The 16,644-nt window shown below is 45.3% G+C and overlaps 1 protein-coding gene across 10 annotated transcripts in view; it reads left to right on the plus strand.

Moving 5' to 3' along the window:
- The window catches only part of MYT1 (myelin transcription factor 1), a 232,449-nt gene that overhangs the window by 211,197 nt on the left and 4,608 nt on the right, over positions 1–16,644 (plus strand). For all 10 annotated transcript variants that reach the window (XM_053249644.1, XM_053249643.1, XM_053249646.1 and 7 more), the window contains 3 exons: positions 3,976–4,067; positions 5,600–5,703; positions 12,115–12,258. In XM_053249644.1, the coding sequence (XP_053105619.1) occupies positions 3,976–4,067; positions 5,600–5,703; positions 12,115–12,258 (340 nt within the window). The remainder of the gene's footprint in view (positions 1–3,975; positions 4,068–5,599; positions 5,704–12,114; positions 12,259–16,644) is intronic.

Genomic DNA, 16,644 nt, shown 5'->3' on the forward strand with positions numbered 1-16,644 from the left:
CTCTCTCGCTTTGAACAGACTGGTCATACTGTGGGATATTTGCCTTCTCCTCTACTCTGCAGCATGGGGCATTTGCTTAAGCCCTCTCTGTTTATGTTACTGCTTTTAAGAGGAATATGCATGCAAACGTAGGGATTAATTTCACAACACACCACCAACCTGTTCAAACACTACTACACCAATGGCAACATTCTGCATGCATTGATACGTAGCTGAGCCAGGAGATCTAACAAGCAATTGCTGGCTAGTGTTGGGCTTTCCACCAGAATGGCAGTTGCAAGAGATACAGAAGCTGTTCAAATGCACAGGGGCTTCCGGCCGGTTTGGGGAGAGGAGGGGGGATTCCCATAATGCACCACGCACTCACGTGGTGCATAATGGGATTTCCAGGAGTGGGGGGGATGCATCCTGGCACCCTGACCCTCGGAGCAACCAGCAGAAACTGGAAATTGTCTGTGGTGGTGGAGCCACCAACAACTGATCCAGCCACCCAGCAACAAAGAGTGCATCATATGCAGGGGAGGTAAGCATTTCGAGGCTTTCTCCGATCCTGAGAAAGGGCTCACAGAACAGCAGATGCCAGACCCAGCCATATCCTTGCCCTAAAAGCATATATGAAAAATCGTATGAAGCGGCTTTGAACTGAGTGCTCTACCACTGAGATGGGTCAGAATTAGGAACCTAGGAAACTGTGTTCTATTGAGTCAGACCCTTGGTCCCTCTAGCTCAGTATTATCTACACAGACGGGCAGTGGCGCTCCAGAGTTTCAAGCAGGAGTCTCTCTCAGCCCTACCTAGAGATTCCAGGAATTTAATCTGGGGTCTTTTGCATGCAAAGCAGACACACTAGACACTACCCCTGAGCTAAAGCTCCATCACATCCCCCTATTCTATGTAGATATGTAAAGCTAGCAAAAAGTACTATACAGAGGATAGGCCAGCCCAACTGAGTGTGTGTTTGGAGTTCTGTTTGCAGAGTTATGTCATATGATGCTCCAAAGTAATTCTGAATATGGCAATGGGCTGTCTGCCAGTACATGTTTCAGGATCAGGATCCATTCAGGTTTATGGGACCTAAATATGCACTTTGATTAAAATACACATTTTAAAGCAGGATTTTTATGGAGAAACCTGCAAGAGAATTTCTTCTGTCATATACAACTGGTGATTTTTTCTTTTCTTTTTTAGCCCGCTTTCCTTAAGGAAAGTAAGCTTATGAGATCACCTGGCATTGTGTGTGTGTCTGTGTGTCCCTATCAAGTTCGCAGTGCCTGTACCAGTATGAACCAAATTGGGTACAGTTGTAGGAACACATTGGGAAACCTCAGTGGCATGGATTGTGATGAGATAATCCACCCCAATTCAAGATAGCAGATGTATAAATGTTTGAGAAGCAAGTGGGCTAACTTGTGAACTGCCTAACCTATTTGAATCAAATTTTTTACAGCTGTAGGGTCACATAGGGACAGCTCAAGCGAGTAGTTTGTGATGATGTCATCCACCCTGATTCAAGATGGTGGACGTAAACATTTGAGACCCAGATGGGCTAACTTGGGGATTGCTAACCGATTTGAACCAAATTTTTGGTACAGTTGTAGTGAGTGACACATAGGGATGGCTCAACGGTGTAGTTTGTGATGATGTCATTCACCCCATTTCAAGATGGCAGAAACATGATTGTTTGAGGCATAAGGTGGCTAACTTGTGAACTGCCTGACCAATTTGAACCAAATTTATTACAGCTGTAAGTATACATGGGATGGCTCAAGGGCGTAGTTTGTAATGATGCCGTCTACCCTGATTCAAGATGGTGGACGTGTGAACATTTAAGGCACAAGTGGGCTAACTTGCAGACCACCTTGCCAGTTTGGACCAAATTTGGAGCAGTTGTAGTGAGTGACCCAAAAAGACAACAGCATAGTTTGTGATGGTGTCATCCAGCCCAATTCAAGATGGTGGACACATAAACATTTGAGGTACAAGTGGGAACCAATTTGGACCAAATTGGGTTCAGTTGTAGGGGCACATAGGGTCACCTCAAAAGCATAGAGCCCTTTCTCACGATCCCATGAGTGGGCTTGTGAGTGGGTGGTGGGTAGGGCTGCAGCAGCTTACCTTTCCTGCAGATGATCTCGAAGAGTTGCTGGACACATGGATCCAGATGAGCTGCTGCTGCCCCAGGTAGTGTGGAGGTTTGGGGGCCAGAACACATCCTCCCGGCCCCTGGAAATCCTACAATGCACCACGTAAGTGCACGGTGCATTTTGGGGATCCCCCCAGCAATGGCCGAGAGCCCGCTCCTGTGTCAGTGCTGGCTGGGAGCAGCTAGAGCTGATGCACAAGCAGTCAGCCCAGGTTAAGGGCACACTTGCACCCTTAACCTTGGCTAACCAGTGGGCTTTCTAGGCGGGTTTGCCACCGAGTCACCATTGAGAACCACGCAGCTCCCAGCAGTTCTCCTGGGCAGCCAAGCCCGGTTTAGCTGCCCTAGCCTGGTATGGCTACTTGTGAGAACAGCCTCATCGTTCGTGATGATGTCATCTACCCAGTTCAAGATGGTGGACGCATGAACATTTGAGGTGGAAATGGACTAACTTGTGAACTTCCTAACTGATTTGGGCCAAAATTCGTCCAGTTGTAGGGATAGTGAACGGAAAATAGGCAGATTAGTTCTTACCAGAACAACTTGTTGATCTGTTCAAACATAAGTCTGTCCAAAATTACAGTGAATCCCTGAAGTGTGTATTTTTTTTTTAAAAAAACTGCTTATAGAGTCAGCTGAGAAAACTGTCACTGAGAAATGGGTTTGCAATAAAAATAAAATAGCTATTTTCTTTTCGTCATTTCCCCCCACTGAAAGAGAAAGGGCATATTTTAAATTTTATTTGGAGAAATCGTTCTTTCTTCTCCCAGAGGAAAAAAACATGTTTTTCAAAGAAACTGCCATACATTGTTTTGAAAGCTTATGTGAACATTTATGTAAACATTCTCATAAAAGGATTCAGTGACAGGGGAGGTTATAGAAAATTTTCAACAAATGACTTTTATGAAATCTTTTCCAAGATTTTATTATAATTCAGGCTAAACCACATATTTGATGGTTCCTAGTTTTGGATGAAAACTTCTTATTTCAACAGAGTAAAACATTTTCCTGAAAAACACACTGTTTATGTAAATGATCACCAATTCTGTTTGGCACCATTATTTGCCATGGTTACTGCTAATTCTGTGCTATTCCACCACCATAATGCTTCTTCCCAAATTAGTCACATGTGTAAAGCTGCCCATTCAGCGATCACACAGTGCACAAGGTGATATCACAAAGCTGGTAGGAGGGAGCCTGGTGTGGGGAGGGGGGACCTAAGGAGACCCTTACCCCATGGCAGCACCCCCGAGGCCCCACAATGGTGGTAAGTTAACCATTTTTGTCCTTCCCCCAAGCCGGGCCCAAACCAGTTCGGATTCGAGCTGGACCGGGCCCGGCTCTAGTGTGCTCAAAATTGGACCCGGTTCGGTTTGAGTCCAGTTCTACCTGAACCAAATTGGGTTTTCTGATTCAGTGCACACTCCAGAGGGGGGGCAGGTGAGTGACAGTGGGGGGTGGCACTTCCTCTTTGCTTTTCCCCTCACGATTGGTATTCACAGTTACAATTTCTAACATCTGAAGAGGGCTTCTTTGTTCTATCTATCTGTTTCATTTATATCTATGATGATGTCACGTGACATCAGGGTTGTCGTAACCAATCAGGTTTGGCTACATGAGAGAGGTAATTTAAAAGTAAGGGCAATTTAAACAAATGAGTGGACCTGGTCACAAAAAGATTTTTATTTTATTTTTTTAAGTCCTTCAGTGCTGCTTTTTCCTTTCCTTTTTCTTGTTTTGTAGTCCTGAAAATGCGGTGAGTAGTTTTGGCTCAGCCGTAATTATCTGGTTTCAGTTAATTCTGGACTAATCTCCTTTTACTTGCCTTTTAGTTTGTCAGGGTGTCCAAGAGCGACTTTTGCTGGGAAAAAGGGAAAAATCTCAGGGGATGAAATTCTCAACACTAAATTCAAGACCAGCGATGGTAAGAGCATCAGAATTGCCACTCGACTAGTTTTGATATTAGAAATGGATATAAAAAGTTGAATGTAACTTAACACACTGTGTATATCCACACCATTCACATTATCATTGGGTCAAGCCGATCCCTTGCTAAGCTATCTGCTGAAAATTGGCTCTTGTTTGCGAAGAGAAGATGCCCTGCACTTTGGAGACCTTCACAACAGTGAACACAGATCTTCTTTCAGTTTAGCCCTCTAAACAATGAACAAGATGCCCACGATTCCAAATAAGATTCTTGCATGGGTAGGCAGCATAACTTCAGAAAAGCTAGAAATGTGCCAACCACTAAATTAGTTCTAAAATGTCTTCTGCTTGCTGAACCATGTATAGGACAGTAACTAGAATGCTGTGGTTTGAGGAAGACCAAGAGCCTTTCCATATGGCAATAAAGTGTGGGATATTCATGGCTGTTGCACAGTTTCCAAGTGTGATCTTTCTCGCCATGCAGATGCTCCTTCAAGCATTCCACAATCCTTCCTGATGCAATGGTACCTTCACTACACACACCAAGCAGGGATTCCTCACAATCACAGCGCCATCTCCTGGCCAGCTCTTGCATTCTGAGAAGAACCCACCCTTCCCCAGTCGCCACAAAAGTAGTAATGAAAATGGGTGGGTTCTTCTTGAAGTGCAGGAGCTGGCCAGAAGGTGGTGCTTCAAAGATCATGCAAGAGCATGCCCTTGGCATGAGCGTAAGAGCACACTAGGAAGTAACGTGGAAGCTTGCAGCAGCAAGTGTACTGAGAGAAAGACGGTGCTTGGAACTTGGATGCTGGATGCCCCGGGCCGGGGCCACTTCGGATCCATTCCAGGCCTCTCTGCACTGGTGGCGGCCATTTTGGAGGCTACCGCACTTGCCATCCTTGTGGCCACATCATGACCTGGCAACACAAATGACCAGTGCGCATGTGTCGTAACCTCCAAAATGGCAGCCTCCAGCACAGAGAGGCCTGGAACAGACCGTTTGAGACCAGGGGAGGCTGATGGGGGGAGGGGGAACCTTGAGAGACCTCCTCAATGGCTGTAAGTCCACCATTTTTGTGTGTCCCCCTCCCTCCCCCGAGCCAGGCCCAAACCAGTTCGGATTCGAGCCGGACCGGGCCAGGCTCTAGTGTGCACATAATTGGATCCAGTTCGGTTTGAGTCCAGTTCTACTTGAACTGAGTCAGGTTTTCTGATTTAGTGCACACCCCCGGGGTGGGTGGTGAGTGACAGTGGGGAGTGGGACTTCCTCTCTGCTTTTCCCTTCACGATTGGTGTTCACGGTTACAATTTCTGATATCTGAAGAGGGCTTTTGTTCTATTTATCTATTTCATTTATATCTAACCGTTCCTCAGACATCAAGATGGTGTGAATGGGGTTCCTGGTAGATTCCTCCTGTCTAGGGCCCAGACCTGCTTAGCTTCAGCAAGGCTGCTGCTGCATATTCTGGATCTGTCTGCATGTATCAGAAAAGGAAGGCGCCTGACTGCTCTTTTATTTCACTCTTGCAGTTCTAGAGAACGATGAAGAAATAAAGCAGCTAAACAAAGAAATTAGTGAGCTGAATGAGTCCAACACTGAGATGGAAGCGGCTATGGTGAAGCTGCAGTCACAGGTATGGGTACTCACATAACTTCTAATTAGGTTCTATGGACACGTGCTATGGACAGGCCAATAGGAGTTATGGGGGACAAGCCCCTATCAATGGCCTCTAGTCTTGGCTATGTGCTATGTCCAGGTTCAGAGGCAGGATGCAGGGGAGCAATGGTAGGAGAGGGGGCATGCCTTCCATTTGTGGGTTTCCTAGAGGCATCTGGTTGGCCCCTGTGAGAAACAGAATTCTGGAGGAGATAAGCCTTGGCCTGATCCAGCAAGGCTTTTCTTAAGTCTCTGGAATGACCCCATTATGAAGTGCCTCAAATTCTATTGGGCTAAATCAGCCGGGGCTTATCACCCTAGGAGAGGAGAGCTAGTCTTGTGGTAGCAAGCATGACTTGTCCCCATAGCTAAGCAGGATCTGCCCTGGTTGCATATGAATGGGAGACTTGATGTGTGAGCACTGCAAGATATTCCCCTCTGGGGATGAAGCCGCTCTGGGAAGAGCAGAAGGTTCCAAGTTCCCTCCCTGGCAGCATCTCCAAGATAGGGCTGAGAGAGATTCCTGCCTGCAACCTTGGAGAAGCCACTGTCAGTCTGTGAAGACAATACTGAGCTAGATAGACCAATGGTCTGACTCAGTATATGGCAGTTTCCCATGTTCCTATGTTCCACCCTGGACCAATCCTGCTCCTCTGTTCTCCAAAGCTGGCACCAACAACCCTTACTTGCTCGCTGTCAGAGTATTAGAAATACCCTGGCTTGTTGGAATATTACCAGCCCTGACTTACTCAGTCATAATCACAGTCTTTGTAGCTATGCTGATCATGCCGAACATCACAAATGCAGAGAAAACTACTACTATGAATAAAGGAGATCCTCATTTTTCACAGAACCGCTATTCACAGTTCCACGTATCCACGGAGTGTCTTATTGACACTTGTTTCCAGTATCCGCGGATACTAACAGGTTAAAACCCATGTATCTGGGGTTCCTAGAGGGCTGGAAGTGACTTCCGTTTTGTCTCTAGGAAGCCAGGAAGAGACAGAAGGAGCCATTTTGTGGCTCATTTCTGGTGGAAATGAACTTCTTTTCATGATGTTTTGTGGTTTGGGAGGGGCAATCTGCCCTTTGAGGGGCATTCCTGAGTACATGGAGGATCAGTGGAGCATGCCATAGTACGTTCTGGCCCATTTGGGGGCTGTTTGGGGGCTTTTAGAAAAATTACCCTCCACCCTGGAACCTAACCCCCCTTTCCCCATAGACCTAATGCCTTGCTACTCACAGTTCTGTTACTTGCAGTAGTAGGCAAGGAACGGAACCCCCACGAGGAATGAGGTTCTCCTGTATTTATATACTGCTTTTCAACAAACATGAGAATCACCTCACTAGGTAGGACGAGGGAGCAGTGATTGTGTGGGAGTCAGCAGCTAGGTCGGACAGCATTCGACCAAGGTGGGAGGAAATGCTGTTCTACCTCACTCCGGTCTCCCACACAATAACTTCTCCGTCCTCCTCCTACCTAGCTTTTTTCTCCCACACAACCAAAAACTGGGAACTCGCACACATAGAGAAATAAGAAAAGAAGAAGAAGAAGGATCACCAAAGGGCTCACAATCTTAAAAAAAAGAAAAAGAAACATAAGAGACACCAGCAACAGTCACTGGAGGGGTGCTGTGCTGGGGGTGGATAGGGCCGGTTGCCCTCCCCCTGCTTAATAAAGTGAATCACCACGTTACAAAGGTGCCTCTTTGCCTAGTTAGCAGGGGTTAACTAGGAACATTGATCTAGGAAATGGAAGAAAGCATTCCGCCACCTGAGTGAGCGACTGAGGGTCAACATTTGGCACACTGAAGGAGTCCCCCACACCCAAAGGGATTCCAGCCTTTTTACTCTGGGCAGCTTCCACTTCCTTCCCAAACTTCGATACAGCCAAGTCAGTGCGTGTAAGGAGAATGGTGGCTGTTTCTGTCGCTGGGAGCTCTGTGTTTGGAGCATCCCCACTTTGTTCTGTGGCTCCCTCAGAACGCTGAAAATGCACATCACACTCCACTAGTGATGGCCCTCAATTCCATCCCTCTGATAATGTTGTCGTCATCTTCCCTTTTGATAGCTCAGTTTGACAATGCTTCACTAGCTAGAGCTTAGTACGGTTTTTTCATCTCTTCCCTGCTATTGGTGCCTTTGAAGAATGAGCATGTTTTTCTGTGGAAATGCCTTTTCTTCTTCCTTTATCTTCACTGAAAGGCAGAGAAATGGCCAAAGACGAGCTAATCTAAGAACATTGTGACTCCTTGCTGGGTTTAAATGGAGGAGGACCAGTGGCCACTACCCTGGTTTTGGACCTCAGTTGTGGGGAACGCTTTTATAAGAGCAAGGAGGTAACACTTTTACCCCCTGGCTTTATTGAGTCAGTGCTGGCTCCTTGCCAGGGATTCCCTTCTCTGGACTCCATTCATGTGAGGTCTCTCCTGCCTCAACCTCAGCCCTTGCCCTAAATACTTGGCCAAAGCCCCCACAAGTCTCACAAGTAGGCAGACCCCTGCCCAGTGTGAACTCATCTCATCGTAGGAGCTCCCAACCGGGCTGGCTCTGCTCCGTCTCCTCCCTGCTCATATCCATGACCAGAGCAATTGTCCCTCTCTGCTCCTCTTTTGGCACCACATGAATGCTTCTGTGCCTGCTCACCAGCAAACAATGGGGCTGCCACCTCCAAAACAGTGGCCCTTCCTCCCGCAGCTTCCTACAGGTCGAGTGGATGCATCTGTATCTGATGCCAGTGGACAGTGGAGGTGCAGATACCCCACTGATAAGAACATAGGAACAGCCCAGCTGGATCAGGCCCAAGGCCTATCTACTCCAGCATCCTATTTCACACAGTGGCCCACCAGATGCCTCTTGGAAGCCCACAGGCAAGAGCTGAGGGCATGCCCTCTGTCTTCCTGTACCTCCCTTGCAACTCCCTTGCATCGTGCCTCTGAGGCTGGGGGTGGCCCATATACACCAAACTAATAGCCATTGATATGCCACAAAAGTAAATGCTGCATATTATGGAATATGGCCTCTGATAAAGAAATATACCAGCGTTTGGAGAGAACTATCACAATGTTTGTTAATCTGTGCTGTCACTCCAGATTTGAGGTCTGGTCAAATGGTCTGCTGTGCAAGGTAGAAAGTGGATGCAAGAGCCAACTCACGCTTTACTATCTGATTGTGGATACCAAAAATATCTGTGGTCTGTGGGAAAATTATTTCAGTACACTAGCCATTGTGAATGGCATATGTGAACTTAAGGCTGCATTCCTGTGCACACTTAAATGGTAAGGACAAATCTGGATATAATAAAATAACTTTAATAAAATAAATACAATATAGAACAATTAAAAATAATAAAATTTAAAAAGTTTTTATTTTTTACATAAAAGTTGAAAAGTTAAAACACTAGGGCAAAACCACATTAAAAAGTTGCAAATTAAAAATTTCAAATCAAGTTTCATATTAAAAGTTTCAAATTAAAAGATAAAAACTAAGAAAGGTACCAGATATAACCATCGGATAAAATATTAAAAGATCGCTCTAAAAAGAGAGTTTTCTAAAAAGAGCCAATTAATAAGTTGGATGAATTGATTTTTATAACTTTAGATCAAGCAGAAGAATGTCCCCAGTTAACTGGGAAGTAGATTTTGATTGCAAAATAATGGTCTTACATCAGTTCAGTTCTGAACTGAACTGGCTTACATGATGGGCAGCCCTCCATCGATGGAAAGGACCCATCCAGACTGCTGCACAGCTTAAAATGCTGCTCTGATAGTGTAGTGACGGGACTGCTGTGGAATACCTAGAAACCACTTCTGGGCAGCAGTGCAGTGTTCCTTTCTCTTGTTTCCAATGGAAGGAGATTGTGCTGCTGCCCAGAAATTGTTTTTAGGCATTTCCTCAGCACAGGGGCATAACTATCATAGGGCAAGGGGAGACAGTTGTCTGGGGGCCCACTGCCTTGGGGGGCCCCCCAGAGGCAAGTCACATGACTGACTCCCCCAGCCATGTACCCAGTCGGGCTTCCTTCAGTTGTATTCATCCTCCAAAAGTGATGTGAGTGCTAAGACCTGGAGCTACCAGAAGAGCATGTCTTTCTCTAGTACCATTCAATGACTTGCATCGTCCACAATTTACAAAACCTTTTTATAATATATATATAAATTTCACTATGCTTTTTGTTATCACTATTCAGCCTCATTTAAGATTTCTTTACTTCATGAGCTGAGCTTCAGTGAGGGGTGGGGCCCATTTTAAAATCTTGCCTCTGGGCCCACTCCCACCTTGCTATGCCCCTGCTGCTGCAGCCCCTTCACTACAGCATCGGTGCAGCCTTTGAAGTTGCACAGCAGCCCCGATAGGTCCTTTCTCTTGACGGGAGACTGCACGTCCTACAAGCCATTATTTTTAGTGCAGATGCTTATAAACCTGCAGGTGAACATAAGAACAGCCCTGCTAGATCAGGCCCAAGGAAGCCCATCTAGTCCAGCATCCGTTTCACACAGTGGCTCACCATATGCCACTGGAAGCCTACAGCAGGAGTTGAGGGCATGCCCTCTCTTAAGATGATAAGATGGTAAGAACCATCTTTAAAAGACACATTATTCTTTTTCTCTCATAGGAGAGGATGATGACTGCTAAAGAGGCACCTTTTAAAGTGGTGATTCTCTTATATTTAGCAGGGGCAGAGCAACTGTTCCTATCCCACCCTAACATGGCATCTCTTGAGTGGATGCTGGTGGTGTCTACCTTGTATTAAGATTGTGAGTCCTTTGGGGACAGGGGACTATCTTGCTCTTATTATTTCCCTATGTAAACTTTGCAGACCTTTGTTGAGTGGTATATAAATAGTAGTAGTAATAGTACAGCACACATTTGCATCACAAAATTAAAATGGGAAGTATGTTTCTCGCTTCAGAACTATTGTTTTTACCCCTGTGCAAATATAATTGAGTGATTGACTAATCTGATTAATCAACTAAGGCTGCAGTCCTGTTGGATTAAGGCTGCAATCTGATCCTAAATCCCATTGAACTCAACAGCACTTACTACTACTGCTGCTTCTGCTTCTTCTCCACCGCCTCCTCCTCCTCCTCCTCCTCCTTCTTCTTCTTCACTTCTTAAATTTTTATTAGATTTTACAGTAACTTTTACATTCAATTGCATTCATTTCCTAACTAAACATAAATAAATATTGGCTTCCAGCTCACCTACCTGCACAGTTCACAATAATTGCTATAATAGTTATTCAATACCACTCTATACCCAACCCGACCTGCTGCTATTACTATATTTCAAACCCTACTGAAAAGTCCATATTGGGAAAATAATTCTTTAAATAAAGCAAAAAAAAAAGGTTCCCAATCTTCTTTAAAGCATTCAAGATTATCTTCTCTTATAAATGTTGTGAGCTTTGCCATCTCTGCATATTCCAAAATTTTTATCAGCCGGTCTTCTTTCAAGGGCATTTTAGTGTCTTTCCATTTTTGCGCACAAATTATCCTGGCCACTGTGGTTGCATACATTAAAAATGTTAAATTTCTTCAGGACTTACTTCTGAGTAGACATGCCTAGACTTGCATTGCAAGATTTCTTTAGTTGGATAGCAGCCCCAAATCAAATCCCTGTACAATCACACAAAGTTCAGTGGGTGTCCTTGGAGCAGTCACTATCAGCTTATCCTACTTCAGAAGGTTGTTATGAAGACAAAATAGATGAAAGGATCCAAGAATACCTCTTGGAGGCTAAATGATAAGGTGCATGACTGCAGCCCTGTTTCTTTCCTGTTAATAATATCTACTATACAAACCATGTGATGAGGCACAATTGTGTTGCAAGTTTCCTCGCCTTTACAAGCAGCAGCCAATGGTTGAGTGAAGCCAGGGATATTTATTCATTTGTTTGTTGGTTGATTGATTGATTGTTAGATTTTTATACCTCCTTTCTTTAAAACAATCTCAAGGCGGTTTTAATGAAAGATGGTGGAGACAGTATTACATCATATGTTTTGTATTCCTTGACCTTTGTATTCCATGGGACCAGGGGTGTAGCAAGGTTGGAGTGGACCCAGAGACAAGATTTTAAAATGGCCCCCGCTAGGTTTTGTAAATTGTGGACAATGCAAGTCATTTAATGGTACTAGAGAAAGACATGCTCTTCTGGTAGCTCCAGGTCTTAACACTCACATCAGTTTTGGAGGATGAATACAACTGAAGGAAGCCCGGCTGGGTGCATGGCTGGGGGAGTCAGTCATGTGACTTGCCTCTGGGGGGCACCCCAAGGCAGTGGGCCCCCAGACAACTGTCTCCCCTTGCCCTATTATAGTTACACCCCTGCACGGAACATTCCAAGAAACTATTTCCCCACTAATGCACATTGTTTTTTACTCCTGCAGATCTCAAGCATGGAGAAAAACCTCAAGAACATTGAGGAGGAGAACAAGATGATAGAGGAGCAGAATGAGGCCCTCTTCCTTGAGCTCTCAGGGCTGAGCCAGACTCTGATCCAAAGTCTTGCCAATATCCGCCTTCCGCACATGGTGAGGAGCTCCCTTCTGAAGCCAGCCTCTGGCTGTCGTGATAAAGCACCAGACTCTGGAAGCATTTTCACAAGGAGCTTTGCATCTCATTAAAGAGTGGAGGAGAAAAAACAGTTACTCCATGCGCTTCCTATCTTTAATAAAATCCAGTGGCTTACATTCAGAATAGCGAGCCATACCACCCAGATGATGCTGGCTCACTGGCTGTGTGGCACTCAGCACTCCACCACCATCCCTACCAAAGGTGCAGGAGGCTCTGTGCCAATGGCACTGCACCATTGCTGCTGGTCCTAACTCCCTGGCACAGAGCCTCCCACACCGTTGCTAGGAGCAACAATGGAGAGGTGACTGCCACACTGCCAGTGAGCCAGCATCCCTATTGGGAGTGTCGCCAACTGCACTGTATGTAAGCCGCTAGAAAAAAGCAGCAGCTGTGCTCCCACTTCAACAGTGCGAACATTCATGTGAAGGGAGGGCAATTTTCACCCATCTCACCTGCCTCCAGAAGTGCTTTGTGCAACCTACAGATGTTAGCCAACAACCTGGATGGCTTTAAGAGGGGTTTGGATAACTTCGTGGAGGAGAGATCTATCAGCAGCTGCTAGCCTGAGGGCTATAGGCCACCTCCAGCCTCCAAGGCAGGATGCCTCTGAGGACTAGTTGCAGGGGAGTAACAGCAGGAGATAGAGCATGCCCTCAACTCCTGCCTGTAGGCTTCCAGTGGCATCTGGTGGGCCACTGTGTGAAACAGAATGCTGGAGTAGATGGGCCTTGGGCCTGATCCAGCAGGGCTGTTCTTATGTTCCCTGGAGGGCATCCATCAGGGACATATTTGAGGGTTGCACAGTGCACTTCCTGGGGAAAGACACTGCCATGCTGATGTAAGACACTGTTGTAAGTAGAGTTTATCCCTAAGGTAAGGGCAGTGTAAGTGCTTGAAACCCAGAAGGGAAAACATTTGCAATTTCCATCGTTATTTAGTGGCATTAGCACCTTCATCTGTGTTTCTTCTATCATACTTCTATTTTGTCACTCCTTCTTTCTCATCATCTTTCACTGATCCCTTTCTTTGTGTCTCTTGTCTTTCAGCACATCTCACAGCCCGAGTGGATGGGTGGGAGGGTGGGGAAGGATAATAAAAGGAGCTTTATCAAGGGTACATGTTGCCTTTTTAGTCAAAGACAACATAGATGGAGATAGGAAAGGATTGGATTTCAATGTCAGAAAGATCTTACGGCTCCCATTATTACACAAGTTGCTTCAGTTCTGTCTGAAGTAGCTGTCAACTGAACAATCACAACCCGGAAGAGAGTATATTATATTTAACATAACAAGGTCTAACAGTTCCCAGCATGTTACCACAGTGATGCTGTGGAATGGAGTGGAAGGGGATGAAATAGAACAACTGAAAGGAGACATTAATTACCTCATCTTGGTTTTCAGGCAGTTAATTCTGTTGCATGACACATCATTGTTGCTTAAGCACATTAAGTGTGTTGTGTGACACAGCAGCTGGAGAGAAAAGCTGGTCTTGTGGTAGCAAGTATAACTTGTCCCCTTAGCTAAGCAGGGTCTGCCCTCATTGCATATGAAAGGGAGACTAGAAGTGTGAGCACTGGAAGAGATTCCCCTCAGGGGATGGAGCTGCTCTGGGAAGAGCAAAAGGTTCCAAATTCCCTCCCTGGCAGCATCTCCAAGATAGGGCTGCAAGAGATTCCAGCCTGTAACCTTAGAGAAGCCGCTGCCAATCTGTGTAGACAATATTGAGCTTGATGGACCTATAGCCTGACTCAGTATATGGCAGCTGCCCATGTTCCTGTGAGGAAAGTGTTTAGAACTCGATCTAAAACAGATTTATGTAGAAGCAAATCCCACTGAGTTCAATGGGACTCCCTGCCTAGTAACCAGGGATCTCAAACTGCTATCTTTCTTCAGTTGTCAGCCTGCATCTCCCATCATCTCTGGCTACTAGTCATTGTGACTAAGGATGATGGGAACTGTAGTCCAATGACAGCTGGAGGGCCACAACTGGAGACCCATGCTAAGAAGTACCTAAGACTGCAGGCTGGTGGCATTTTCATACATGACATCACCCAGCTGAGATTCTCTTGCACATGTTTCATGACACATATGATTGCTGTTAATGCAAGAGAGAATTCAGGAGAAAAATCAAACAGGCATCCCAGATAATGCAGATTCTGCATTCTTTTTAGGAGCCATTTTAAAACAAACCTGACAAGCCTTATCTGTGAAAATGACATTGCAGTAAGCAGGTATTCAGTGAATAATCTAATCCAGCACTCTGCTCGAGGACAGCGATCCTGTCTCTATATTGGAAAGCAAGGCTGAGCTGATTTCAGTCTTACATGTATTTTTCCAAGACTCTCCATGGAAAACCAATGTATTTTTAATTTACAAAATGGGGTGCATGTATACTCAGGATATCCTAACAATTAAGGCCTAACTAGCTTGTGTTAAATGATTCCCAAGTATGTGTTCTTGCTTAAGACTTCAGTAGACCTAGTCCAGGTCTACCTAATTCTCTGCCAACAGTTTAGCAACAAACAGGCCCTAGGTGGTCTATCAGAAATTGCCAGTGGGCTACCACTGAACCATGATTGACCTTCTGCCCACACCACTCTAAAGCAGAGGTTCATGACCTTGGGTCTCCATGTGTTGTTAGGCCACAACTCCCATCATCCCCAGCCACAGCAGCTTTTGAGATGATGGGAGTTTCAGTCCAACAACATCTGGGAACCCAAGACTGGGAACCTAGTTCTAAAGCATCCCTTGGAGAAACGTCACTAATCTGTTCTGGAAAACCTCTAAGGAAAGAGATTCCACTGCCTCCTTGGGCACCATGTTCCTCTGGTAAAATGGTCTTAAATTTGAGGAGCTCCTCTTCATATTAAACTGGGAATCTTCTCTGTGGGCACTATACAGGTAAACTGGATTAACAGTCACTCCTCCTCTCCAAGGAACACTGGAACTGTAGTTCTTTGAGGGAGAGCAAAGGATCTCTAAAGGGGTCTCAACAAACTACAATTCCCTGGATAGTTTGGTGAAAGCCCTCACGGTTAAACTGGTATCCAACCAATATAACTTGTTAGTGCCATATTATTACTTACAAGTACACAACTCTCCCCGCCCCTCACCTGCCTTCCCATGCTTGTGCCATTTCATGAACTTTTTTTGTTATCATTTTCTGTCTTTAACCTCTCTGTCTGTTGCAAAAGAAGGGGATTAGAGCAGATATAGTGTACGTGATAAAATGAAATATTTGTCTGAAAAAGCTTGTTGTCACAGGCAAAACTGCACACTGGCTGCCACAAGAACTCAATTTGGGAAATGGAACCTAACAACAAATATGAGGAAGCAGATTTAAACTTCACATTAGGAAGAATTTCCTAGCTGTAGGAGCTGTTGGACAGTGGAACTGTCTGCCTCATGTAGTGGTGGGCTCTCCTTAACTGGATGTGTCCCCAGAGTGGCTGGGTGGCCAACTGTCCAGGGATGCTGCAGCAGATTGCTGTTCTGAGTTGGACCAGAAGACCACCAAGGCCCCTCCCAACTCTAATATGCTATCACTTTATGATTATGTACACAGAGATGAATCACAACTTTCTGGGATGGCAACTTTTGTAGTGGAATATTATTAAGAATAGTTGATACACTAGAGAATGTTAAATGTGGATTTAGTAGACAAGAAGCTGTGATGATAAATGCATAGTTTGACCTTCCATTTGTGTTTGTTCTTTTAAAATAGGAACTGAAGCTGCAGGCGATCAAGTTAAGTCTTGTAGTGTGAGGGAGGAGGATTTAACCCTTTCTTGCCATGCTGCAGTCCTAGTAAAAAATCACACACACATACAACCTTGAAGCTGCTATTTTCCCTGAGAGGGAGCTGGCACCAATGCCAGCTTCAGAGGGCACTTTATGTCTGTGAAAGGCTTAAACCCCACCTTGCCTCAGGCATCATCCTGATAGCATCTATGGGGGGAACTATTTAAGAAAAAGAGTTAAATGATGGGCCAAACTATACATTTAACATAAAATGGCCTGACATTCTAATGCTGCTCAAGAACAGCTAAAAAAAGGTTAATGCAGCAATAGCATCCTGCTTCTGAAACATAGGTCCTCGCGCATGCATGGGGGCAACTTTTGCAGATCCCCTCTTCCCTCAGAAGCACTCCATGCGACCCAGAAGTAGATCCCTGAGGGTCATGCAGCCCTAGGGGGTTTACCTCCGGGTTGGCTGGAGCACTTCCGTGGGAATCCATGCTTCAGAAGTGGAGATGTTAATGCTTCATGCATGCCTTTTTTAGCTTTTGCATGTGAAGTGTGAATCAGAATGTTGGCCGTGGAGTTCAACCCTGAGTCTCAGCT

This window comes from Hemicordylus capensis, chromosome 4, assembly GCF_027244095.1.
Source record: "Hemicordylus capensis ecotype Gifberg chromosome 4, rHemCap1.1.pri, whole genome shotgun sequence".
Taxonomy (NCBI): domain Eukaryota; kingdom Metazoa; phylum Chordata; class Lepidosauria; order Squamata; family Cordylidae; genus Hemicordylus; species Hemicordylus capensis.